The sequence below is a fragment of the Nanorana parkeri genome, unplaced genomic scaffold, assembly GCF_000935625.1.
Source record: "Nanorana parkeri isolate BGI_ZX_2015 unplaced genomic scaffold, ASM93562v1 scaffold103, whole genome shotgun sequence".
In the NCBI taxonomy this organism is placed as follows: Eukaryota; Metazoa; Chordata; class Amphibia; order Anura; family Dicroglossidae; genus Nanorana; species Nanorana parkeri.
The window spans coordinates 1,693,327-1,720,926 of NW_017306371.1; the positions used below are offsets into that span (position 1 = coordinate 1,693,327).

The following is a 27,600-nucleotide window of genomic DNA, read 5'->3' on the forward strand; positions in this document are numbered from 1 at the left end:
GGGTGGGGGGAGGGGGGGGGGTGTTATTAAAACTGCAGCAGACAAAAACTGGAGCAGATTTGCACTGCAGCCAATCGTCATCTCTCTCATTTTCAAATCTCACCTGAACAAACTGTAGAGTGATGCCGATTCAGATTCTCTCTGCTCCAGTTTTGATAAATTCCCTCCATTGTATTCTTTAAACCGCATACCAGGCATCCTGTGAATAGATGAGAGGGGTGAATGAATAACAGAATGTCCCTTTGTCCATTAACTTTTCACTTCCTTTTTTCTTGTTCATTCACAGAATGCAAGAGGTTCTGTGATTGGGCAGGGTGAGAAGAGGGGCGTGTGAACAACAGGGTGCCCCTTTGATGATCAAAATGGCATTGCCTTTACTGAGTGTAGAAAAAAAAATGTTTTCCTCACATTTAGGTTTAGGTTTGTGTAGCATGGCAAAAAGTGCAATACAAACTGAGGGGAGTTGATCAAAACTGGAGCAGACAAAATCTGGAGCAACCAATCAGCGTCTCCCTTCAGTCTGTTTAGTTAAGATTTGAAAATGAAAGAGAAAAGCTGATTGGTTGCCATGCACGACTGCTCCAGATTTTGTCTGCTCCAGTTTTGATAAATTCCCCTCCGAAGAAAAAAAAAAGCTGATGTGTAAAATACACAAACTATATTCTTGAATATGGATCTTTATATCTGATTAAAACATAAATTAGAAGCCTTACGCTGACATTATTTTTACTTTGCATTTAATGCCCAGTAATTGATGCTGAAATTGTAGCATGTTGTGTATAACAGTAAAACCCCTTAAAAAAAACACCCTTGTTTACTGACCATATACTAGTACAGTGTGTATCACATTCATATATACACTTGTATATAACATTATTAGTTATTAAAATGCTATACAGTAAACATATGAAAATCTGGTGACAAATGTGAGCAGAGCTATTCAAAAATGTAGGTGAATTGCCAATATTTGGTATGGTCAGGATGGGTGGAATTGCCTTTTTTCCCATACATTTGTTAAAATATGTGTTGTCATTGCTGCAAGGTGAATTTGAAGTTTGGAGTAAGAAGACCTGAGGCACGGACAGGCACAGAAACTGACACATGTACTGCATGCGCAGGAACACTCATCCTTGAATTTGCAGCACTCAGTCGCTTTACTGGAATCCCAGTGTTTGAGGTATGCCTTTTAGACACTTTGTACTATTCACTATTTTCATTTCATTTTTTTCAGTGTCTTGATTGTGTTTCAGGAGTTGATTTCTTTTTTTTTTTTTTTGGAGTAAGAGGTCCCTTTTGCATCCTCATTGCTTTCTTTTTCAATCTGGGGGCTGATATGCAAGAACTCCTATTCTTGCTTGGGTAAGAATTGTTATTCATGGAACTAATCTGCTTCATTGTTTCTTCCCCCTTCCCCCGGTTTTTTCAATCACATAATGATTACTGGCCATACGCCTATTGTTTTTTCCCATCTACGCTAAACCTTGTGGGTGGGAGAATCCTTGCTGCGGGGCTATTGTATTCTGACAGTGGCGGGTGTGCTGCTGTCAGAATACCTAAACTGCAGCTGGCTGCAATCCTCATTCGGCCGCACATTTTCGAGTCGACAGGACTAAAAATTCAAGCAGTTCGGTTTTCATTTAGTTCTATGAAGAGAAAATGTATTGTATTAATTGGTGTCGCATGAAGTGTATTTCATTGGAAGTCACCCAATTGCTTATTATATCTCCTCCCATGAAGGTTAAATGACATTGACATAACACTCTGACTTCCTGCTTATGCTACTGATAGCTGATACTTCTCTGTCCAGCTAAGTAGAAATGGGAGAACATGAAATATGTTTTTTAGAATACCAATGCTTCTGCAAACCTGTAATAGAAATACTTGTGGTAGGCACCATCCTGGCTCATCTGTTCAATACCAGTTTGCAATAATTACAAGAACTCCAAATGTGAACTCTTAAAGGGAAACTGAACAAACAAAATGTATAGTTAAGCATGTTAAAGTTGCAAATGGGTTGTTTTAACTGCAGGTAGAGATAAATGTGCGCCAGCATTTTTGTCTTAAGATTATTTCTTTTATGAAGAACTTTAGGACAATTTGTTTACATTTGTGTTTTTTTTTTTCCTGAACAGGAACATGCACGAAAGGCACTCGATTTTCTTTGGGAAAAAAGGCAACGTAGTAGCAATTTAGTTGGTGTAACAATAAATATTCATACAGGAGACTGGGTACGCAAAGGTAACTAAAATCATTTTATTTAGCACCAAGTTTCATATTGGAGATCAGTGTTGCTCTTAAAGTGGTATATACACTGTGAGATGACCAGAATAAAATCGTATCATTTAAGAACACTTGTTTTTTTTGTTGTTGTGCCCATTGCATACCAGACACGGATGGTGCGTTAACAGGAAAATTGGGAACAAGCCAGATTCCTTGTTTCATATTTAAACGTTGGATCCAGAAATGGTTTCCAAAGACTACAAATTATTTCCAGCAGCACATTTTCCATATGTTGTGCACATAATGAGCTAATTCCAAAATATTAGCGTCTTTGAAATTGGGTTGTTTCCCACAATACATTTTCCTATATAGTGATATTAGTTACATTATGGTGTGTGCTTGTCATATGCAAAGAGCTTGTTGAGAGTAAGATTGTAAAGGGCATCTTTTACTTTAATTTATTTAAAACTGGTTTTTATGGTAACTAACATTAAAAAATCATATTTTCAGCCTTCAGAATAATCATATTTGCCTTAGTACAGGTATATTAGCATGAAAAATATAGCATATTTTATTAAAACCAAATGTTAGAGCTGAAGCTTGGGTAACGATACTTTCCATTACACAGCAGGAGAGAGATGCCTTACCTGATTAAGTGTGTCCCATGTACTACTGGCTGCTGTAGAAATCCTCCCTTCAGTGATGTTACTGAAGTGTACATCCAGCACTGTATAAGTTAACCACTTCTGCTGTTAGTAAAGAATAGGGTGGCGCTTGCCCTCCTCTGCTACCCCCCACCACCACCCATTCACAGAGTTCCGTGAATGGTGGAGGGGATCCTTTCATTCATTTTCCCCTTCTCCACTCACAAAACACTTAACATTCTGCGAATGGGTAGGGGAGGCTGAAGGAGACGACGAGTGGCAGCCGCTTCTTTCACGAACAGGAGAAGCAGTTAACCCGGACTCCATGTACTGTACATCACTGTAAAGAGGACCCAGCCTCACTGAAGAGAGAATGTGTACAGGAACCAACAGGACGTGGTATGTACTTCATTACAGGTAAATTATGTCACTGCTGCTGTATTTTAATTTTTTTTTTTTTTTTTTAGCTGTAAGCCTTTTATTGGGGTATGCAGGCCCTCTGGTTTGCCTTCTGGAAGACCGTTTGTAACAGATTAGGGAAAGGTTCTTTACAGATGGTCATATTGTTTATGGAAGGAGGATATTGACATTTTGTCTACGGCATAATTCCTTGTATTTGTTCATAAGAAAAAAAATATATATATATATTTTCTCTTTTAAGACAGCGGTGTGGGTGCAGGAATAGATTCTTACTATGAATATTTACTGAAGGCCTACGTACTGCTGGGTGATGACAGCTATTTGGAAAGATTTAATACAGTAGGTGGAAGAACAATTTTAATGCTTCAAAGTATAACATGGCAATTTAGCAATATAAGCATATATGATTATGGATTTTTATCTTTCTTGAAGGTATTTTTAGCATGATTTATGAAAGTGCCAGGTCTTCAACCTGGATTTTGAAACCTCATACATTTGAAGTCAGAGGCACATTAATGAAGTGTTGTTAACACTTGTTTGCGTCCACTGTATATGTAGCTTGACTCCTAATGTCAAAATGAAATATTGGGCCACAATCCTTGAATGTTCAAGTGTTAGAGACACAAAGTCCCAAACCCATTCCTGGTCCCCTCTGCTATGTAGGCTGCCATTTGTAACCCTTTCTTAAGAAAGGTCATTTCCTTGTCTTGTCTTCACCATGTCCATTGAGCTGTGCTTTTCTGCCCACCACTGCACATATATGTTGTGAATAGGGCACATAGGTAGAACACAATTGTGTTCTGTGTGCCCTGTTCACACCATACATTTGCAGTGGTGTACTGAAAAATGCTGTTCAACAGAGATATGTTGTAAACAAGCCGTAGTGGTTTTATATATACACATTTTCTAGCTTTATCAGTACTAAAAAAATAGCACAATATATATAATGTGTGTGTGTGTTCAAAATGGATATGAACTGGTGCTTCTATCCACAACAGGTAGGATGGACAGGTTATAAATGACCATGATAAGCACCATTCATGGTGTTCATATGTCATCCCTTTTTTGGTACAAATAAGTGATGTTATCAGTCAGCGTCTAATGCTTTAAAAAAAAAAAAATGAGAGACGTAATTTTAGTTATTTATTGATATTGTTCTTTCATATACCAAAGCCAGGTACAAGCCCTGTTTTAGAAACTTGTTCGTATTATGTAGTCCACATAATCTTAACCTTGGTTAGTGGTTGTTGATGACTATTTAATATTATTGTCTGTGTCCAATTGTACAAGATTTTATCCAAAGGTATCCACTAAGGTAAGATGATCAACACTTGTTACTTTCATGACAATAGCTTACAGCAGCAGACACATGTTTGCTATTATCAACCAGCCACTGTTGTGTTTGTAAATGTTGTGTTTATTCTGAGGATATCTGGCCCACACTTAAACATGCGTGCTTTGATAGTCCAAGTATGTATGTATAGAGCGGCATCTGCCCGAAAAACATTTTTCAGCAGTCAGGTATGACTGTAATACTGACCAGCTAATGTTTTTGGCTAGCTCTGTATATACAGTAACGTTTTTACATATTTCCACTATAGTTATAAATATCTATTTTTAATTAAGCGAAATCTGCTGCAGGTCACAGCTTTTCATCATGGGATTCATGTTTGTATGACTTGCTCTGTATGATTATGAAATACAATATTAAAGGTTATGCAAGACACAGTATTATTGTACATATTCAGGAAAGCTTGGTTTGGTCTGTATGTAATTACAAACATTCTTTTTAATAAAGATGTAGTGGTATTATTAGTGTTCATAGCTAGTTTAAAGTAGAGTGGAGGCGAGTCCCATAGTAGCCACTTATGGATCAACTTTCCTTTTTCTTGTGCAGGTTAGAAAATGTTAGTATGCTTCTTGTGTCTTTTGAGGATATCTCTGTTTTGCTGGGGGGCCATTGTCTTACCTTTTTAATGGCTAAATCCAACTTTAATTCCATGGTCCTATATACAGGTTGTAACATGGAACGTGGTGCCATTTGGCAGTCGTCCCCCCCCCACCCCAACCTAAACCTGCCCTTCCACCACTTACCGCAATCATGGGGTGTTCCTCCCTGCAGGCTCTTGTGTATTTTTAAATGCGCTCTGTATGTCTTTGCAGAGCCACGTCATTCCTTCATGAATCCTTTCACACGATATGTGAAAAAAAAAAAACTACCACTGCAGCAGAGGGACTTCTGGTTCTCAATAGAGTACTAGTGTGACATCACGTCACTGCACTTGTAGTCCAGTGATATCTTCATCAACCTCCATAACTGAAGGTTCTGGTGGAAAAGTCTGCAGGAGCCAGTGCATTACACCCAGGATTCAGTGATTGCAGTTTAGGTACTAGATAGATATAGATATATATGTATATCTCTATATAGATATATATATATATATATATCTTTTTTAATGAACTTTTTTTTTTTAACATTAAACCAAAAATAATCATGATGCAGATTTGCTACCTCGATTACCTTTTTTCTTTTGTATAATTATTGCTTGTTCTTTTTCCTTATGTGATCTGGTTTGCTTGTCTGCTTCTTGTCCACTGGCACAGCATGACTGTTCTATACATTTCCATATACACAAGTACTACTGTTTTTAATGGATTAAAAGCAGATCATTAGATCAATGGGTTGTCTACAGCACTTCTTATTGTTCCTGAATAATGTTTAGCCAGTTTATGTAACAACTATTTTAGGTGATCATTTTCAGTATTAAATTACCATGTTTTTTTTGTTTTTTTTTGTTTGTCTGGTTTTTTCTTTATATGTATCCATGCTTTATACATTTTGTCATGCATCTCAAACTGTTCTTTCGTTCTATAGCATTACGATGCCATTATGCGATACATCAGCCAGCCGCCACTTCTTCTTGATGTACACATACACAAACCAATGCTTACTGCTCGAACCTGGATGGATTCTCTGCTTGCATTTTTTCCTGGTCTTCAGGTACGAATCCACAATTCCACAGTATGGACTGTATTTCATATTCTTTAACAATACAGATTTATGCTACCTAGGCTTCTTTAATCTTATCCTGAAGAAATGAGTGCAGTTTATGAATTGCATTGTGAGGATCATTATGTTATACTTGCTATGTAACAAGCAAGTTTTTGGACGTTATTGCTATATTACCTGTTTAGTATTATAGACTAACTTTTTTTTTTTTCCTTTTTTTTTTTAACTGATGAAATATTTTAACCACAAAAAGTAAACTGATTGTCACCAAATACATTACATACTTGCATAAAGAGGTAAATAAGTTTAATGCTTTTTTTGCTGCCTGCACCACCAAAAACCACTCCGTTGCAGTTCCTGAATTCACACACCGTCTATGGCTATCATAATTGCGAGACCATTCTCGTTTGGGTTTGTTTTATCTATATTACATTATAGACAAGAAGATGTGGTGTGAACACTCAAAGCAGACAGGTTAAAGTTTTGAATTATAGAAGGGAGATATTGCTGTTAGAATGTGTAAGATAAAGAGCACCCAGCCGAGCATGCACCACTTTTGAGTAGACAACCAACTATATTCCCTTTTTTAAGCATTTTCTTAACGTTGAGCGTTTGTTTACATGATTCAAAATAAATCTGGACATGGCACGCTGCAGCCTGACTCAGGACTGCCCCTCTCTGGCGTTTAACTCAATATGGGTTTGATCTCTGTGATTAAACCCGTATTGTAGAAAACATTAGAGAGGGGTGGTCCTAGGCAGGGTTGCAGTGTTCTATGTCCGGGTTCAGTAAATTTGGATGTGATCTAATGTCATCAGTGAGCCTGCTTTCCTACTGAGTTCACAGTGCATGGTTTGGGGCTCTCTTTGGCACTCAGAGTTCCAGGGGCGAGGGATTTGCACATCTCTCTATGTGTCTATTTCATAATGAACGCAATGCTAATACTTTACCATTATGCCTACAATGCTTTTAATTTGGTGGCTGGTTAAGCAAATTTGAATTCATGAATTTATATTATTTTAGGTTTTGAAAGGAGATATAAGGCCTGCTATAGAAACTCATGAAATGTTATATCAAGTCATCAAAAAACACAATTTCTTGCCAGAGGTAAGGAATCTTTGTGCATGTATATACATATTTATTGTGCAATAAAATGAACAGGTGTCACTACTTTCCCTCTGCCAAAAAGATAAGCCACGTCCATTCAGCAATATAAGTGGACGTATCGGTAATTTTACAAGGCTGCATGAAGTTCCTGACATGTAACAATACTGCATTAAAGTAGAAAAAAAAAATGAGCTGCAAATAGGCGATTTGTGCAGGCAGACAGAAGTAATTTCCCAGGAAGATAGCAGGTTCCCAGCCCTGCGTGCCACCTTTTGATTTTTATATGTGTGGTATCTGTTTTTAGCCAGTAATTCCTAATCAGAAGGCAGTTCCATATTATAAGTATCAATGTTCTAGATTTATTGCATTTAGGACATAGTGGGGTATGGGTGTGGTAGATTGTGAAAAGTCTGAGTGGGGTGTATTATGCCATTTTGTAGCATTTTGAGTTGTATATATCTTTTTTGGGATGTAACCGATGGAGATGGGCTTGCAATACACTTCATTCATTCATACATGCATGCATACATACATTATATTTTAAGAGTCAGGTACAGTTACACTGTTAGAGATAACATGTTTGAAAAAGGAAAGAAATTTAATCTTTTGAAACCTTTTTGTTTATGCGTCAACTTATAATAAAAACATTGATGGTTGTTTTTTATTTTTATTGAAACAGTGTACCAAAACCTTATATATTCTTAAAAATGTATAAAAATAATAAGTTAATGGACACATGCCGACGCATGGGCCTCAATGACCTTGGTCATGAAAAGGTTAAGCATGGAGGTACATCTCTAGGCAATCCCAACACTGCCTATTCACACTTTAATTGTTCTGAGCCATATACTTATAATACCTGCTTATGTAATATATTTATTAAAACTTAAAATAGGGAGTACCACCTGTATAGTATTGTACTCGTTGACTCTTTGTTTTCCTTTTATTGGCCTGGGTTTAACTTTCAGGTATTATGGAGGGAATAATTATTATTATTACAGGTGTTTATTCAGTGCCATCAATCTACGCAGTGCATTACATGCTTATTCGTTCATAGCAGTCCCTGCCCTCAAGGGGCCCAAAACTTAAAGGTCCCTATCTCATATGTGTACATACGCATACTGAGGCCAGTTTAGACAGCCAACTAGCATGTCTTTGGAGTGTGGGAGAAAAATTGAGTACCCGGAGGAAACCCACACAAGCACAGAGAGAACAGGCAAATGCCTCGAAGATAGTGTCCTGATCGAATCAGGGACCTCGGAGCTGCAAGGCAAAAGGGCTAATCACTAAGCCACTATGATGGGGGAACAATACACATTACACAACCTACTGTTTCAGCAGCAATTCAGCAAGTATATGTATAGACTAAATGTTAGTTTGTACATTTGCCATGAGTTTCTTTTTAATGACATTAATGTAATGAATGGAATTTGTGGTGTGTAGTTTTTTAACTTAATATTGTAATATTAATGTAGCAAATGTTCAGATTCATTGTGTTTAATTTAAATGTATAATTCTTTCAGGCCTTCACAACAGATTTCAGAGTACACTGGGCACAGCATCCATTAAGACCTGAATTTGCCGAAAGTACTTATTTCTTGTACAAAGTAAGATCTGTTTCACTAAGTTTAATATATCTCTGGAAACATTGTGGTGGCTGTAACACTAGTCTTGTAAACAAAGCCAATAACATGTTTGCTTATACTGTTACAGGCGACTGGGGATCCATACTATTTAGAAGTGGGAAGAACAATTATTGAGAATTTGAATAAGTATGCTCGTGTTCCATGTGGGTTTGCAGCTGTTAAAGATGTTCGTACAGGGAGTCATGAAGACAGGTATGCTATACTCCTCCTTTTTTCTTCTTTTTTTTTTTTTTTTTTTATTGCCTGAAGCATTTATGGTAAATCACATGAAAAATAGTAGCAATATATCAGGCATGTGGGCAAACAGTCATCAACAAAATGAGGATGTTGTCATTAGCATTGATAAACTAGTACCATGACGCAGGAAGTTCACAGGCTCTTTGTATTAAGAATAGCAATCATGAAGAAGTGTAGACAATCTTTGTACATGTACACCATATCCTCTCTGATCAATAGAAACTGCAAGTGCTATCACTTGCTCCCAATCACAAAAATGTAATCTGCTACTTCTACAACAAATCCATAAATATGCATTTGTAAATAAAGTCCAAATATAAAATGTCTAAATCATGTATTTTTTATGACATTATACTTGTGTACCTTCTGTGTTTGTGTGTTCCCCCCCCCCCCTTCAAATACTTCAAGTGTTATGCACATGGTGATGGTAAAGAGCACAGTTTTCATTTTGAAGAGACTTTATTTGGAAATATTTGGTTTGGACTTTATTCATCATACAGCATATTGGTTTACACCAATAATATTTATAATATTTGAGAATATGTATTGATATCTGTTTTTGGTGTATGTAGTGAATATGGCACCTTCTGCTCATTTTGTAGTAGCAATTATGAAGCCTATTTTGTATGTGAAGAGCAGTGATAAGCTACAAAGAAGTATCTTTTGGCAACAAAAATGTAATATTATTTGTCATATTAGTATGACCTAAATACAATGAATTAATAAAACATACATACCTTTTAACTGGATGGTGTTCATTACTGCACTTTTCAACTTTTTTTTTCCCTGCTTGTTTTCTAAGCGAAGGCATATAAATTCTGACATGGCTATTGGATAATTTTACTGTGTATCTTTTTTGTTTCAAGGATGGATTCCTTTTTCCTGGCTGAGATGTTTAAATATCTCTATTTGCTGTTCTCTGAGAGGGAGGATCTTATATTTGATATAGAAGATTACATTTTTACTACAGAAGCACATCTTTTGCCTCTTTGGCTATCCACTGCAAACCATTCAAAAGAAAAGAAAAACACAGTATGTATTTAATTTTCTTATATAATTTTATCCCTTGTGTAAACCTCCAAAAAAGGTTAGTTTTAAGCTTATGGATGGGGGGTAGGGCTTCATAATAGGTTTAGGAAGGGGGGCATTAACTATTGAGGAGGAGGGGGAATGGTTGAGGTTATGCTATGGATTAGGGATGCATCAAATTTTCGTCCGCCTAAACATTTCAGACGAAAATGGTACTTTTGGCAAAATGCTCTCCTCCTGCGCTGCCCCACTCGGCCTCCTGTGACAAGCAAATCAGGATGGAGAGTGTTGTGGGGAGGAGAGCGCTGCCAGCGGTGTCACAGGAGACCGAGCTCTCCTCCCCGCAGTCCCTGCTCAGCCTCCTGTGACAGGCGAGTCAGGATGGAGAGCGGTCTTCCCTAGCGGTCTACAAACACTTAGCAATCAGCGGATCACTGAGCAGGGGTGTGGAATTCCTATTGCCCGACGCCCGGGACAGGCAGTTTCGGGCGCCGGGCGAGTAGTTTTTTTTTTTTTTCTACCTTTAGCCCGGCTGCGGGCAAGCAGCACAGCTAAATGTAGTGTGGGAGCCGTTTTGTCCAAGTGATTTTAAACGGCTGTACAGCCGTCCAAAAATCGCTCGTAACCTGCCTGTATCACGCGCCGGCCGTGTACTGCTCCCGGCTGCCTGTCTCTCTGCACGTGGGCTTCCTTTTTGCCGTAGCCTACGGGGTCCACCCCTCTTGTGGGGAATACGCGACTATGGCAAATTCAGTTCCAGAGCACGGAGCAGGGCAGAGAACGGTTCTCTACTCTGCTCCACGTGTGTAGTGACACAGGAATGCAGCCTTCCTGTCACAGGAGAAATAGCACAGTGCTGTGCTAGAACTCCTGTGTTGGAGGTGACAGGGTCAATAAAGAGAACCTGTCACCTCCAAAAGCGATCACACAAGGGCTTGTTACCCTTTTGTGTGATAGCAATAAAGTCAAGTGAAAAAAAGTAAAAAAAATAAAATATATAACACTTAAAAATGTAAACAAAATTGGAAAAAATAATAAAATCTAAATACATAAAAATAGAAAAAAAAGGCGATAAAGTAAAAAATAAAAATAATGATAGAAAAAATATTACAAAGCAAAAAAAATTAAAATTAAATCTAAAAATTTAAAACCAATCCCTATGATCTGCATGCGAATAAACGCATGCATGGGGCATTGTGCGTGAGCGGAGTGGGCAATCCGTTGCCACATGGCAATCGTGCACAAAACCATGTAGATGGACGGTCACAGAATCACACACCACGCCGATCACGCTGGCAGTGCTATTATTGTCTAATGGCACCCCAGTCGTGCAAGGCAGATTGCGCAGTATCCCGCCGATTTGATGTGTTATTTAGGGTGTAGGTTGACAGATGAGGTGGAGGGCTTAAGCAATAGGGGGCACTTTATTACTAGAGGCAGTTTACAACAGAGCTAGTTAGGATATTCACTTGTTCTTGTTACCACAAGCTTTGTACTGAGAACTTATGTGTTGTCTTTTGGGCTATTACAGTCCCAGCATGACAGAGCATACTGTGACTTGTGGTTCCACAGAAGTTAGAGAGGTATTGCAATGGTTTACTTCTTATTGGGTTGGAAACACAATTAAAATGCTTCCAAAATCTGTAGTGGAGCAAGTGTGTAAGAAGTTGGATACTGGAACTAGATGTCTTCCCATATGTGATGCCAGCTAATCACATGCACAGGTTGCAGATTGCCCACTGCTATTTTTCTTGTTGCTTCGTGTACTAGTGTTCTCATAGGGTTCAATGACTGGGGACCACTCACTCCCTATGTAAGCTAGTATGAAGGTTAGCCATTAATGTACCAAGACCAAGCTGTTCACAAGGATCATATGAATACAAACAAATTACATTTTATAAACACATATGTAAGCCCTTGTTCACACCTGAACGTTTTGTAGCGCGTTCTACGCTCGACGAACGCTCTACAAAACGCTCAAAAATATAAATCCCATTGTATTCAATGGTCTCATTCCCACCTTGGCGTATTTCCGCCCGTCCCTAACGCGCTACAAAACGGCCCACACCTGAAAAGGTACATGTACTACTTTGGGCCGTTTTGTTGCGCGTTTCCATTGGGATACAGCCAAGTAGCCTTCGCAAACACGCGTTTGTCGCGCAACTTTTTTAATGCGAATCGCGGTTAAAAAACACGCAACAGACGCGCATATGCAATACGCCTAGGTGTGAACGAGACCTAAGGCATTCATTTGTTAATGTAACGTTTACAAAAACAATAACCATGCTTTTAATGGTAGGAATTAAAAAAAGGTTATTAAAAATCTGATGTATGCCTGGTAAAATGCCATATGTTCATAAAAAAAATTAATCGCTAAACCATATTAAAAATAACCACAATTACGGTAGCATAAAAGGACAGTTGTGAACTAAAAATAACCTAACCCAATATTAAGAAATATAGTAAAAATGTATTTTACATTATATTCTCCTTCCTGAATGATTTGGATTCAATGAACAAAAAAAATCCTACTCTTATTTGAATAATTGTGCACTGATTGCTGGTATCCCAAAATCTTCTAGTTTTCTATTATGTCTTTGTGCAGTAAAGTTGGGAGCATGAAATTGTCCAAAATGTCTTGGTATGCTGATGCCTTTAGAGTTCCCTTCACTGGAACTAACGGGCCAAGCCCAACCCTTGAAAAACAACCCCACACCATAATCCCCCTCCACCAAACTTTACACTTGGCACAATGCAGTCAGGCAAGTACCGTTCTGGCAACCGCCAAACCCAGACACGTCCATCGCATTGCCAGACAGAGAAGCGTGATTCGTCACTCCAGAGAACACGTCTCCACTTCTCAAGTCCAGAGGTGACGTGCTTTACACCACTGCATCCGACACTTTGCATTGCAGTTGGTGATGTAAGACTTGAATGCAGCTGCTCGGCCATGGAAACCCATTCCATGAAGCTCTCTATGCACTGTTGTGCCAATCTGAAGGCCACACAAAGTTTGGAGGTCTGTAGCTATCGACTCTGCAGACAGTTGAGGACTGCGCTGACCCCACTCTGTCATTTTACGTGGCATACCCCTTTGTGGCTGAGTTGCTGTTTTTCCCAGTTGCTTCCACTTTGTTATACCACTAACAGGTGACCATGGAATATTTAGTATCAAGGAAATTTCAAGGATGGACTTATTGCACAGGTGGCAACCTATCACGGTACCGCGCTTGAATTCACTGAGCTCCTGAGAGCGACCCATTCTTTCACAAATGTTTGTAGAAGCGTCTGCATGCCTAGGTGCTTGATTTTATACACCTGTGGCCATGGAGGTGATTGGTACACCTGAATCCAATGATTTGGAGGTGTGTACCAATACTTTTGGCAATATAGTGTAGTTGCATAAGTTGCAATAATCTCTGCAGACCCAAAATCATGAAATAATTCAAAATATGTTTGAAAAAAATCTGGTACTATAGACCTATAACTTGAATTTGAATTAACTTTAGAGATGACCTACTCGCTTACCACTCCCATATTGGATATATGCAGGGGCAGCAAGTGGTCTCCAGTATGCTGTGACAAAAAATATGGAGCCTCAAAGCACATTGTGTTGGGGAGGGCAAAAGTGAGGGAAGCGAGAAGAAACACAGAGAAAGTAACTGGAATCCTATGCGCATGAGTAATTGACAGTTCTGCACTGCATTGGCCTCCTATGGACTGAAGTAGTCTTGTTTCAGCATCTGGCCTCCACTGCTCATTTTGTAAATGTGTTCTTTTTGGTCCCATAAAGCATAATTTATTGCTGCTCCTGTGCATGTTTGTCTGTGATTTCCCTGTTTCTGGTGTCCATGAGGTTTTTTGGTTATTTTAGGAAGGCTGCACTACTTGTTGCCCCCGTTTTTGACATCCTGTGATTTTATATAGATTTTGCTTTTCCTATCTATTTTGTTTACGTTATTTGGTATGTGCTGTTTACTTCTTGTTTTGCCATTTAGCACTTTTTTAGACGTATATGTGTTAAGACTCGCTGAACAAAATTCTTTTCTGTGGCAAATACAACTTTTAACATTGGGGCATTTCAATCATAAACCTTAAAAGTTATATTAAAAAAAGTATATATTTTGTTATAGGTTATTCTCACCCTTGATTACTAGTGACCTGAATACTTATAAATGTTATGACTCTGTAAAAGCAAAGCTTGTTTTAACTGAATAATATCCATACTTGCTTGCAGACTACACAGTATACAGAGCTTGATGACAGCAACTTTGATTGGTCTTGTCCAAATACACAAATTCTTTTCCGTAATGACCCATTGTATGCTCAGAATATTCGTGAACCTTTTAAAAATGTGGTTGACAAGAACTGTCCTCGTACTACTTCAGGAATGTAAGTCATTTATTTACAAGTCTAATAACCTTATATGATGCATCACCTTACTCGATTCTAAAAGAATGTATTTTGTATGTATATAGCGTGTGTGTGGTGTGTATGTATGTAGATAGTCCTAAATAACACCAACTTATTGTGGATGACACCACTAAACTTTTTTGTAGGGATGAGCTTTCTGGCAATAGGAACAGACCACCACTGCGTGCCAGAGATTTCATGGCCAGTAACTCTGAACATTTGGATATCCTGAAGAAAATGGGTGTGAGCCTTATTCACCTGAAGGATGGAAGGGTTCAACTAGTCCAACATGCCAATCAAGTAAGCACATTTATACCTATTTCTACTATTTATCCAGAACTAATTACTAAACATGGATGATGCATATAATTTGTAAAAAAATGTAAAGCACTACACTTTTTGAAAACACTCAAACAAAAAAATGAAACTGTCTATAGTATTTTTATATTTAGTTCAGCTCCATTGAAAATCATTGGCCGACGACTTCTCGCGATATCGCGGTGGAAATCGTGCGATAAATCGCTTAGTGTGAATGGGGCCTTAATGTCATAATCTAGCCAAGAGTAAGCAGGGCTGTATCATATTTTCATATTAATTTTGTTTTAAGATACTAGTACAGGTCTGTTATGATCCAGTCAGGGCAGAGTTAATTCTGAATACACATGACATTTTGACAGTAAAATGTTGAAGGAAGGCCAACTTTTAATTTGTATACCTTTTTTATACTCCTGATTGTGTTCTCACTGGTTAACATTCTATGCGTCTGGATCCAAGGTGGACACTGTATAATATTCTCACCTGGTCTCTGAGACAAAAGTGTCAATTTTAAAATTGAAATTAAAATTGTGGGAAATGTTATAACTCCTATGCTGTACAGTGCACGGTTATAAAACTCTGCAAAAACCTGGTTGGCAGAGAGATGTTCGACTGCAAATGTGCTAGCTTTATTGGGAGAGAGATTTTATCATTGTAGTCTTCAGGTTGGTACCGGTTATCCCAGGTGTTTGGTATCTACGCCTAGCAAACAACAGCCAACACCAATTAATCCAGGTGGCAGGAGTAAGGTTTCTTACTAACCTGTATGATGTGAGTGGTGGCAACTTTCATATTAGTGTGTGTGTTTTCGGTTGTTTACTGTGTCCAGATAAAGGAATTTTGGGTTCTTGTGATAATTGCCAGCATGCTAGTCAGTTTCAGGTATGTCTCCCGACCTTGCTTCTCCCTGTACCCCCTTTCATAATGGTTCCCCATTCACATTAAAAGTATCATAAGTAGCATCACTTTAACTTTAAACTGATGAATAGTAAATGTGCCTACAAATGTATATATTAGCTGAATGCAGTGTTATCTTTTATATTTAATCAAAATGTAGATTGCATTGTCTTTGTGTGTAATAAAATAGTAGTAGTGGCAACGTTATCAGCCTCTTATCAGCTTCTTATGCACTCTATCCACTCTTAATTTTATGTTGCATGCGTGGCTTCTCTGCACCATATTGCCAGATTCTTCATGCTTGTTTGTATGTGCAGTTTCTTTGTGCTATATTGCTGGAGTCTTCCTTCACATGCACGCTACGGTCTATATGACACCGATTTTCCTTCAAATGATCAGTAGTTAAAAATGAGCTCCAGGGAAAAAAATTGTATTAACTCTTGCAGTGGGGCTATCCCAGCACTGCGAGGGTTTACTGCTTTGTGTCTAGGTGCTTAAAAAAAAAAATATACTCATCGGAACTGCCGAGCCAACTCCCTGCTTCTCTGGTCAATGAAGCATTCCTCCTCTGCTGCAGTGACGGCATGTTCCTCAGCGTCCTCACGTGGAGAGAGGCTGTAGGGCCAATCTAAGGACAAGCCAGCTTGAATGATCGTATTGCAGGCATGCTATTGTCTCCAACGATACTTCGGTAAAGATTCTGCATATTTTAGAGTCTACAGAGAGCAGAAAGTCATCTAGGACCGGGACTTTAAAGATGTCTGACTATATCCTTCACCCATAGTCTGAGTCATCTCTATAAAACATCAATTTTTATTTGACCAGATATGAAAATGTTCCCATGTGAAATATAAAAGCCTGATGTAATAAAACATTCCAGCAAATGCACCCATACAAACTACTTTTTAGCCACCCACTGTGTAGATTTGTGTAGTCTGTGGTTTAAAACTTTCAAAGTACAGAGATGGTCACTAGTGGAATGGTGGTAGCTCTTGACTCCTTTCTCAAAACTTAGTCTGCTTCATCAGAAAATATAGGGGAAACATGTAAAATGTACTGTGTCCACATACCTATGCACCTATGTTACATTTTAGCAGTAGGGCAGATATTCCAAAAATGTCTGTGGGTTCACAATTTGTTTTCCACTCCACATACATATAGAGAGTAGATTTGACTGTGTGTATTGATCTAAAGATTACCAGGTCTACCTTCAGAGGGTTAATTGTTATGTTCTCTGTTTAAGCCTAAACTCGCTGCACAAGTTAAATATGGAACACATACGTTTGTATTTTTCCTATTGAAAGGGCAATGTAGAGTAATCAGTTAAGCACATTGATGGGAAATGATCAAAACTGGAGCAGACAAAATCTGGAGCTGTTGCCTGTAGCAACCAATCAGCTTCTTTCTTCAGTCTGTACAGTTGAGCTTTGAAAATAAAGCTAGATACTGGTTGTTTGTCATGCACAGCTGCTCCAGATTTAGGGCTTGCTCACACCATATACAGTGCGTTCCAACACGTTTAGCTGCTGGAACGCACTGGATCACATCTCGGCCAGCTTCCTGCATTCAGAGGTGGGAGGGGGTGTGGCGGTGCATTGAAGTCAATGGCACCACAGCCACGCGTCTTCGCCCACACCAGAACATGTGGCACATCAATGCCTGCGTTTCGGTCCAGTGCAACCTGCAAAAATGCTGCATGCACTACTTTTTCAGCTCGCACTGGACCGGAACGCAAGCATTGATTGAACACGTCCTGGTGCGGGTGATTGCACCGTGGGCTGCAATGCCATTGACTTAGATGCACCGCTACGCCCCCTCCACCCAGGAAGCGGGCCGGGATGTGATGCAGTGCATTCCTGCAACTAACTGCGCTGGAACACACATGGTGTGAACAAGCCTGTGGGCTGCTCCAGTTTTGATAAATTCCCCTCTGTAACACTGACCGGATATGTTTAGGTTTATAAAAGATCTTCAGACACTTAAATACAAAAACATAAATAAATCTGCAAAACAGGTAAAAGCTGCATAAATGTAATTTTCAATGTGTGTGCAGAATAGAAATTAACCGGCATTATGTGGTGTGTTTGGAAACTACACAATTTATTTTTGACCTCATTTAGCTTCTTAATTTGAGAGATTCACAAAATCATTCTTTACCTACATGAAATCCCACTTTCTCAGGCTGATGGCTAGTTGCCTGGTTAACTACTGGAGTCTTGTAAAGAACTCTCAGTTACAGTTCTTGGACCTTTTTTCACCCACCTAGGTGTTCCCGCTATTTCACATTGTCTAAAATAAGCAGTTTTAAAGGTAACGTCATTTAAAGGTTGTTAACTGTTTTCCAGGCTTCCAGCCCTGTAGATGCTGAAGATGGCTTGCGTTTTATGCAAGAAATGATTGAACTCTCCAGCCAACAGCAGAAGGAACAGCAGTTGCCACCGCGTGCCGTACAAATAATTTCTCATCCGTTTTATGGAAGAGTGGTGTTGACTGCAGGGCCTGCTCAGTTTGGAATGGATCTCTCCAAGAACGTTGCAGGGGTATGCGAGTACGAGTGTTGAAATACTTGTGTTAGTAACTGTCTTAGAGGAAACCTTCCCTGCGAAAAATGTAAAATGCCTTGGTGACTTTCGAAAAATCAGTTTTATGACTCTTATGCTGACCTACTGATTTTAATTAGAGTCCCAAGACAGGTATGCAGATCACAGGTTCTAATGAGTAAATGACTCCGCTACAGTAGCTGCTCCCACATAGGTGCCGCTAAGCTTAAAAATACCAATAAAATTCCCCAGAGACTCTTTCTATAGGAAAGATTGGGAGTATGTGCTGACCTTTAAAATGCATGAGAATGGGGTTAAGATGTAAGACTTAGGTCTAGTTCACACCAGATGCAGTCAGTTCAGTTTGGCAGCTGCATCAAAATCGCGTCACAATATTTTCCAATGGGATTTCTGGTGCTCTGTTCACACCAGTGCAGTCTCTTCTGATGCAGTCAAAGAAATACTGCTCGTCTTATTTTAACTGCACCTGATTGATGCGTTTTGCTGTGATTTTTTTTTTTTTTACCACAATTTTGACACTTCGTAGCGCACTCCAGCTGCGCAGACGCACGCATTTATGGTGTGAACTAGCCCTACGTTCCATTTTGCACAGTATTCGACAAATCACTTACATCGCTATATACTGTAGTTTTCCTCCCTATCACCCCTGGTCCAATGACTGCCTAGCCCTAAAACCCACACCACATGAATCCATGTATCTTCTTGAATGTCCCAAGTCACCACAAATGAGTGGACAATGGCCACTGATGCCAACCTTTTGAAGAGGGGCTGCTGATATCTGCACTGCACTCCACGTGATTTCATCCACCGTCCCCTGTAGGATACCGTAGTCCTATAGGGGCTGGCAAAAGGACCCACAGAGTGCAGTGGGAGATGCAGGATTTTGACACAATATCTAATATCCACAAGATCCTATCTTCAATGCAGCAAGTTTAGTGGTCACTTCTAAATGGATCTTTATTTGTGGAACGGCAATGATTTGGTAATATGTCCCCAGTTTCTGATTGACTTCTGAAACGGTTCCCAATCTTCAACCACGCCTGTAGTATTTACACATATTTGAACATCATCTTCGGGGAAATATTAGGGGTGTAAACAGCCCCCTGATATTTTCCTTTTAAAATAGAAAAATAAATTATGGACACAAAGTCCTCAATCCCTTTTTCTGCAGCCTCTGTTCTAAATGAATAGAAAGCACAGAGGCTTCCCATTCATTAAGAAAATATTGTACTGTCATCCAGTTTCTGAATGAGGAGAAGCCTCTGTATTGAGTGCTTCTCCCTATTGAGAAACTCATGAATGAACAGGAAGTGATGTTAATCACATCCTGTTCATTTATAACTGGGGACACATAGTACTATGTGTCCCCAGTTATTAACAAACACTGGAGTAATCAGCTGATCGCTCCAGTGTTTGTCCTGCACAGAGGACCGGTACATATCACTGATATGTACCGATCCTCTGCCGCTCGGCCACGCACACGGGGGCTCAGCGTCTCCCATGAGCCCCCCTGCTCTCCCGGGCAGAGGCAGCGGGGAATCCGAAGCACTTCAGCCACGAGGTGGGGGGGGGGCAGAGCCCCTGTCACAGAACTAAGGCCGATCGGTGAGGGGAGAGAGAGAGGTGCTGGCTGTCAGATCCAGACCGAGCGTCTCTCTCTCTCTCCTCACCGCTCGGCATTAGTTCTGTGACAGCGGGTCCGTCCTCTGCCCTCCCCCGCCGCTGGTTCCTTCACTTCTCGGATCCCCGCTGCATACAGATGGGGAGAGCAGCGGGGATGGAGAGGACATCGCGATCACTTGTAGATCGCGATCGACCTTATGGGCACCCCTGCTGTAGATCATACCAGGTTTAACGCTGGTCAGCTAAGAACAGAAATGGAGGCTACAGATAACCAAAACTGGAAAACGGAAGTTGGGAAAATGCTGCCTCGTCCGATTAATCTTTATTTCTGTTTACGAAATGCTGGTGATTGGCCAGTAGTTCTAGTTCTTAGTCCACATTAGACACTTTATTAACAGTTGAGTACTGTGTGACTGCCCTAGCTCAACGGAGGAAAGGAAACCCTTTAGAGGTACTAAATGGGCATTTACACTTGTATGTTCTAGTGTTTTGTTTTTTATATTATCAACCACAGTAACATTATGATTGCAGTATTTTGCTTTTTCACTTCTTTAGAATATTGGAAAGATATGGCTTTTTATGTGCAGTTCTTAGTTCATCAAGAAAATACTTTGACCCTGATCAAGTCATTAACAACATGTTTCCACAGACTAGGGGCTTTGTAGCCAAAGCTGAACCTTACAGTGGCTGCTCAGAAATAACAAACTCTGAAACCATCAAAGGAAGAATTGCACTTATGCAGAGAGGTCAGTGCATGTTCGCAGAGAAAGCTCGGAATGTACAGAAATCTGGCGCTATTGGAGGAATTGTTATTGGTAGGTGAATCCATTCTTCATTTATGTTCTTATTTTGCTTTATTCCCTGACATCCAGAGATTGTGTTTCTCTGTAGTCCATTCTTCTAAATGTGATATATCTTTATGTGTAGGCAGATCTAAAAAAGACAAATGAATGGAGCTATGTACTTATTACATACCCAGAAGTCTTCTTAAACACCAGCAGTATAATAAGTATCTAAATTTGACTTTGTATCAGTCTCTTACACAAAGAGTTGTGCTGTGGTGCAAGGTGTATGCTAATAGGAGAGAGCAAAGTGATGCAGATGAGCTCATCAGTCTGCTGCTTCTCCTTTGTATTTAACTGCTTGGAGTGTACCTTTTTTAAATTCATTGCTCCAGTTTTGATAAATTTCCCTCAGACAAAATCTGGAGCAGTTGCCCATGGCAACCAATCAGCGTCTTTCTTTAGTTTGTTCAGTTAAGATTTGAAAATGAAAGATAGAAGCTGATTGGTTGCTGTGCACAGCTGCTCCAGATTTTGTCAGCTCCAGTTTTGATAAATTTTCCTCATTATGGTTTAGCCAATACTGTTCAGTTTCCTTCTATGCGTTGGGAGAGTGTATTAAGCCAAGTACTGGGAGAGACTTTGCTGAATAGGTCATTATGTGAGCTTTTGCAAATTCACCCACTAGTAGTCAGAAATTGCAGTTCTTATAAGTTGAAAACATGCCACTCTCACAGGTATATACCCCTTTAAGATAGGGGAACCTCAGATACATTATTACAAATGGGCTCTGGGGCATTAGAGTCACTGTTTTGTGTATGAATGGAGAACGGGACATCCAGGGACATGTAGTCCATGTTTTTATATTACAACATGACAACAGGAGAGTTTATGCTCTGATACACAAATATCCACATTCTACAGAACCTTGGTGCTTAGACCCACCTAATTTGAGGTAACTGATGCCTCTTAGGAGATGCAGGAGCACCAACATCACTTAAAGTACCCAAACACTGGTCGAATCCCAGACGGTTTTTAATGTACCGGCCGAAACTCACACTGTGTGTGGATCTGTAGGCTCCCTTTCAGCCGGCATTCCCCTATCAGCTGATTGAAGGAACTGGCTGGAAAATTTTCGATCGATGAGAGCCGGCAGCCAACGAGCTGCCAGCTCTGATTGGGTATTCTGACAGGTGCCGCAACACTTTTCAGAATACAATGTAAACAGTGTGATTCCTCGATCGACACGCTGTTTGTGTTTGATGAAGGTATCGGGTCAAATTTTTTTTTTCGTTCAGCCCGCAGGTTGAACGAAAAAAACTGATAGGTGCTTGGCCTTAGGCAGAGATTTTAGAACACAGCTACCTGGGTTTGGAAGCTTCTGGGATACCAGATCATATTTGGGGCTCATCAGCCCTTGATTGCCTCAGGTCAGGGACTCATTTTTCATGGAGGGCAGATATCACTATCTGCTCTTTAATATATTCTGCTCAGCTACGCCTACAGTGGTATGTAGCTTGCGTAACCACATAAATGTACCCATAAATGTTGACGCAGGTGTAGAGATGCCAACCCAATTGTTTGCATTTCCAACAACAGATCAGCAGTAGCAGCTTCCTTATTTCTATCCTGACAGATTCCATTTAAAAGTACAGCTGCAATGCTTCCTGGCTAGTATTAGCAGTGCCCCATGTTTATACATTTCCTGGAATTACTCTGCTTGTTTACCATCACACACTCTACTGTGTTTTTTCACCTATGTATGTTCATCTGTTAATCTTTGTATTGCAGATGACAACGATGGTAGCAGCAGTGACACAGCTCCTCTGTTTCAAATGGCTGGAGATGGAAAGAATACAGATGACATAACAATTCCTATGCTGTTTCTGTTCAGCAAGGAGGGAAATATCATTCTTGATGCAATACGTGAATACCAAGAAGTGGAGGTTCTTCTGTCTGATAAGGCCAAAGACAGAGGTAATGAAATAGTCTTGCCATGTCCGCATGAAGCATTCACCATCAGCTTTGCTTTGGATGATAACATTTGCACAGCTTCCTTTTGGTTTTATTGAGATATAGAGAGATATATAGATATCATTATTATTTCTGTACAATTTCCATGTTCTGCTGATCTGCGGCGTGTATTATCCTGGAAACGATTGTGTGCCTATTTGTCTTAATTTGCTTTTGATTACTGCATTTCAATATTAATATGATGGCAATACAGAGTCTATGGTATGGTATAGTATGGGATTTTTTTAATAGTAACTCTCAAGCAACCAGGAACTAGATTTATCTGGAATCTACCAATCCCCGTGGATGCCAGATAATGGGGAGTTTACTATACTTTGATCCAGTTAATAGTGGACAAACTTATCAATATAATCATACAATTTGATCATCCAATGTGACTGAAATGATCAAATTAAATAATAATTTTAAACCCAGGCTCTTCATTCCCTGGATTTTAGTGAGCTCTATTTCGACTCAGTTTTGTTCCCTTCTCATCAATTAAATATCTGTTTGTGTGTCAGAGAACTGATTGTAATAAAGATCGATCACAGAATAATATTTATTAGATGGTTTCTGATAGATCGAGCCCATGGGTGTTGCATAATCAGTACTTTAATCGATGATGAACTGCTTGTTTACAATATAACACACATGCACACGGCTAAACTAGACCAGCAATGTAGAACTGTGCCAAAGAGTTCTGCTTTTTGGCAGTATTGTCTGTAAACTGGTGGGTAGAAAATTAACATATATTGAATATATAAAGTAAGGTTCTGCAGGTAGGAATTATAAGGAAAGAAATAAAACTCAACTGGGTTCCAGTTGCTATAGCTTATTCTTTTCTCCTAGAGCTAATGTTAGCCACAACCATTTAAAAGCCACAAATAACTGATCAGTGTACATCTGTAACTAATTATCTGACCTGTTAGTGTTTATTCTGTTTTTGCTTCCAACACGGTCATCCTCATAATATCACACTTCACTGTTCATTTTGTAAGATATAGAAGCAGACATGGATAACATGTGCAACCCAAATTGGTAGACCTTTTTTTGATGATGCTTCCAGTTACGTATTAATGTGTATATGATAACAGACAATCTTTTTTTCTCTTTTTTTTTTTTCCTTGAAGCAGAATAGTAATTTACTCAATGAAAATATATAATATATTCATCATATTTTCTCCCTTCTCAACTTGTGCTTCTGGAATTTCAGCTACCATTTTTAAAGGTAAAATTGGCCCAAACTACATTATTGATGGCAGTAAGTATTTTCAAGTAACAAAATTGCATTTTAGTATATTAAAGGCTCATGTCCACAGGTGTTTGCGTAGCTTAGCAAAATCTTATTGGCTTTCATTTAGCAGTACACATTTGGAGGCTGCGTTTGATTAGCTTTGCATTCCACTGTGTTTCTGTGAACTCAAAGCAGGTCAAACGCAGCCTTTTGTTATCAAATGCTGTGCTTTCCATTCATGGTTTTGAATAGAAAATGCAGCGTTTGACTAGAACACCTGTAAACATGAACCCTTATATACATGTGAAGGGGAACTCCAGCCTAAACATTATAGTTTGGCTACATCGGGGAATGGTTAAAATCTCTCAGGTTTGTATTACCATCTAACTACTAGGTGGATTCACTTGCACTTCCTTTTCTGGTGACTTGCACTGTGTAGCCACTGCTTATTTAAAGTGTATGTCTGGACAGACGAAAACAATGTTCTGTTCAATACACTTCTGTAATATTTGCACATCTTCCCATGTTTTGCTTCTTTAAAACTGTGCAAGTACAGAAAAATAGCTATTTATGCTGCCAAAAAATCATTACGTTCTTAACTAGCTGCAGTAAGCTGACAACTCTCCTGCACTGAAGTTACAAACAGTAACTGATCAGCACTGCCTGAGTTAATCTTCTGCTGTACTACAGAACCCCTCTATATGTTATGGAGATAAAGAGAGGGATAAGGATTCTGTAGTTTAGTAGAAGAGAACTCAGGCATTGCTAATAACACTGCTTGACATTTGTGTGGAGGAGAGGCAGTGTTGTCAGTTACAAAAGGGAGTTGGGAACACATTACATTTCTGGCAGAATCAACAGGTATTTCTCTGTGTTTGGATGTTTTTTAAAGGGATAAAACATGTGCAATTGCTGAAATCCCTCCATGATGTGGCTGTATTTCTGTTCTGTTTTCAGGCTTTTTCCCCTTTATTTCCAACTGGTAGTCCCACAGATCACACACTTCTTGTCACTGGGTGGCTACACTCCCTTCCCCACTGTATCTATTGAAAGAGCCATGGAAGTGACAAGGACACAGCATTTTTGGCAAGATCAACAGGTATCTTTTCTGCTTGCTGAAAATGTTCTTAGCTTGAAAAAAAGCAAACAAATGCAGCTACCACATCTAAGGACTAGTAAGTGGCAATAGATTTCATTTTTTTCTTGGCTTTAGTTTCCTATGTGGTTGCCTTTAATAAACATCTGTATAGGAAAGTGGTCTCTGAAGTATCCATTTTTCCTGGTGATTTTTCTCAATATTTGTAATGGCACGCCTGTTTTTGAGTAGGATATCTCCCAAACTGAAAAATGATGGCTGGCGTTTCACTTTAAACTTATAAAGATGGAAGACGATTTACAAACTGATAACTGTTCACCTTCCATAATGGTCTACCACTAAGCAAGAGGGTCCAAAAGTTTGAGTTTGTGACTAATGTGTTTAGCCCTTCAACAATTGCTAACATAACATGAACATGTAACACGAAGACTTGTTATATGAAAGATGGTCACATCTCCAGCCGGTCACATCTCCAGCCAGTCATATCTCCAGCCTCCCAGTTCTTCTCCCCACAGGCTGCTGCTATGTTTTAAATCTGGCGTGGCTGTACATGGCTTTGCCCACACAGCTGCGGATGTGCAGGTTCAGGTCGGCGTCTAGCTGCATGCAGCCGTGTCCTCCTATAGGAAGGTACAGGCACAATTACACACACAGCACCTGTCCCTATCCGTAGGGCTGTGCATGTCTGTGTGGATTAACCCTAAAACTCAAAAATGTTAAACCACCTTGTTTAGACTACTTGTAATCAAGGTAGCTACGTGTATTAATATTTCATATGAAAATGTGTACAAAAATGTCTTCCTGTCATTTCTTATGAAATATATATTTAGTTTAGATAAAAATGTATTCAACCATTGGGATGACGTTCGCAGTCGCTCCTTTGGATGTTGTGGAATTTGTGTATGGTAAAGAGTGGAAACCTTTTTGCACTAAACAATTTTATTCTGTTTAGATTTAGAAGAGGAGAGCGGTACACAGAAATCAACAGAAAATGAATCTCGAAAAGATATTCCGACAGAAACTTCCATCTCTCAGCAGAAGTTAGAAAATACCCAGGACTCTGAAGAGGAAACTGTATCGGAAACTCCGTCTGAACCTTCCCAGCCCCAAAAAACTGACAGTTTTGTTCATCCTAAGAATGAAGATGTCTCCCCAGACAGTAAACCTGCTCTCCCTGAGGATATGCAGAACGCTGGAGATACGAGTCAGAATGCAGAAAAATCTAAACCTGAGAAGTGGGACAAAAAAGTACAGCCAATAGGCTCCATATTGGCAGATTGGAAAGAAGATATTGAAGCTTTTGAATTGATGGAGAAAGATGAACTATGACCAAAATAACTGAATTCAGAACTCCTATGGAAATGGTATTCAAAGCCTTCCCTAAGGGAAAGAGCTTATTGTTAACATTGTACGTGAAGGATCATACCTAGCATTGTCTTCTGTGAGTTTTTATTGGGTCCACAATCACCAAGGCATGACGGTTCCAAATGTTTTGATGGATCCATTGACTCTCAACACTTCATAAATTATATGTAAAAGATCAAAATTCTATTTTTATGACCTGCCAAGTGCTTTGTTAAAGTAAGAAAGTGAATGCTTATAGCATTTATGAAAGACGTCTATCCTCATTTTTGTTTTAAATTGAGAACTGGGTTTGGGTATATTGTTAGGTTTATTTATTAAATTGTTTTGACACTTGTGCAAAAGAAGTCATCACAGCAATTCTTCAAAACCTGATTTCTTCAGGGAATGTGTGATTGGTTATTGGACCTAAATATAATTTGTTTATTGATTTGCAACTGTGATTTAACCATGAAATTATATGCTTTTTTTTTTAAGCCATACTCAACATGGGCAACAGGGACCATAATGCTCTCTTCCTGTCTTACATTTCCTTTTTTTTTAATTATTATTATTTAAAGCCATATTTTACATCAATCTGTAATGTGAGATGTGTTGTGACTGGTTTGCCATCTTAACAAAAATGCCGTACTATTCAATAATAAAAGGGTTTTTTTTTTAAACAGAAATGATACCTTTTAACCCCCAGCAAGTATCAACTGAAAGAAGAACACCAGATCAGGTTAAAATTATTAGTAAACTTTCATAATATCAGTTATGAGTACTTGAATTTTTTTTAAATAATGTAGAGCTGCGGAAATGGCAGTTAGGAAGGTTACCAAAATGTTCCAATGAGCAGGTGCAGATTTGTAGTTGTAGATGAGGAAAGCTGCACTGTGGCATTGGACTGTTTTGTCCCCAACAGACAGCGCGGATTTATGTCACTCACCATCATAGTAGTTTCCTTTTATTTCAGAGCTTCATGGTGCAGCAGACATCCAATTAAAATAAT

The 27,600-nt window shown here is 39.2% G+C and overlaps 1 protein-coding gene across 3 annotated transcripts in view; it reads left to right on the forward strand.

Annotated features, from left to right (window-relative positions):
• The window catches only part of EDEM3 (ER degradation enhancing alpha-mannosidase like protein 3), a 52,438-nt gene extending 25,383 nt beyond the window's left edge, over positions 1–27,055 (forward strand). The window contains exons 7-21 of one of the 3 annotated variants that reach the window (XM_018552968.1): positions 1,043–1,177; positions 2,133–2,238; positions 3,526–3,623; positions 6,160–6,285; positions 7,318–7,401; positions 8,925–9,008; positions 9,115–9,239; positions 10,151–10,316; positions 14,551–14,705; positions 14,873–15,026; positions 18,284–18,478; positions 20,772–20,937; positions 22,696–22,881; positions 24,131–24,178; positions 26,200–27,055. In XM_018552968.1, coding sequence (XP_018408470.1) covers positions 1,043–1,177; positions 2,133–2,238; positions 3,526–3,623; positions 6,160–6,285; positions 7,318–7,401; positions 8,925–9,008; positions 9,115–9,239; positions 10,151–10,316; positions 14,551–14,705; positions 14,873–15,026; positions 18,284–18,478; positions 20,772–20,937; positions 22,696–22,881; positions 24,131–24,178; positions 26,200–26,576 — 2,205 coding nt within the window. In that variant the 3' untranslated portion in view covers positions 26,577–27,055. The remainder of the gene's footprint in view (positions 1–1,042; positions 1,178–2,132; positions 2,239–3,525; positions 3,624–6,159; positions 6,286–7,317; positions 7,402–8,924; positions 9,009–9,114; positions 9,240–10,150; positions 10,317–14,550; positions 14,706–14,872; positions 15,027–18,283; positions 18,479–20,771; positions 20,938–22,695; positions 22,882–24,130; positions 24,179–26,199) is intronic. The other 2 variants (XM_018552969.1, XM_018552970.1) reach the window with 2 other exon arrangements.
• Positions 27,056–27,600: the final 545 nt, after the last annotated feature.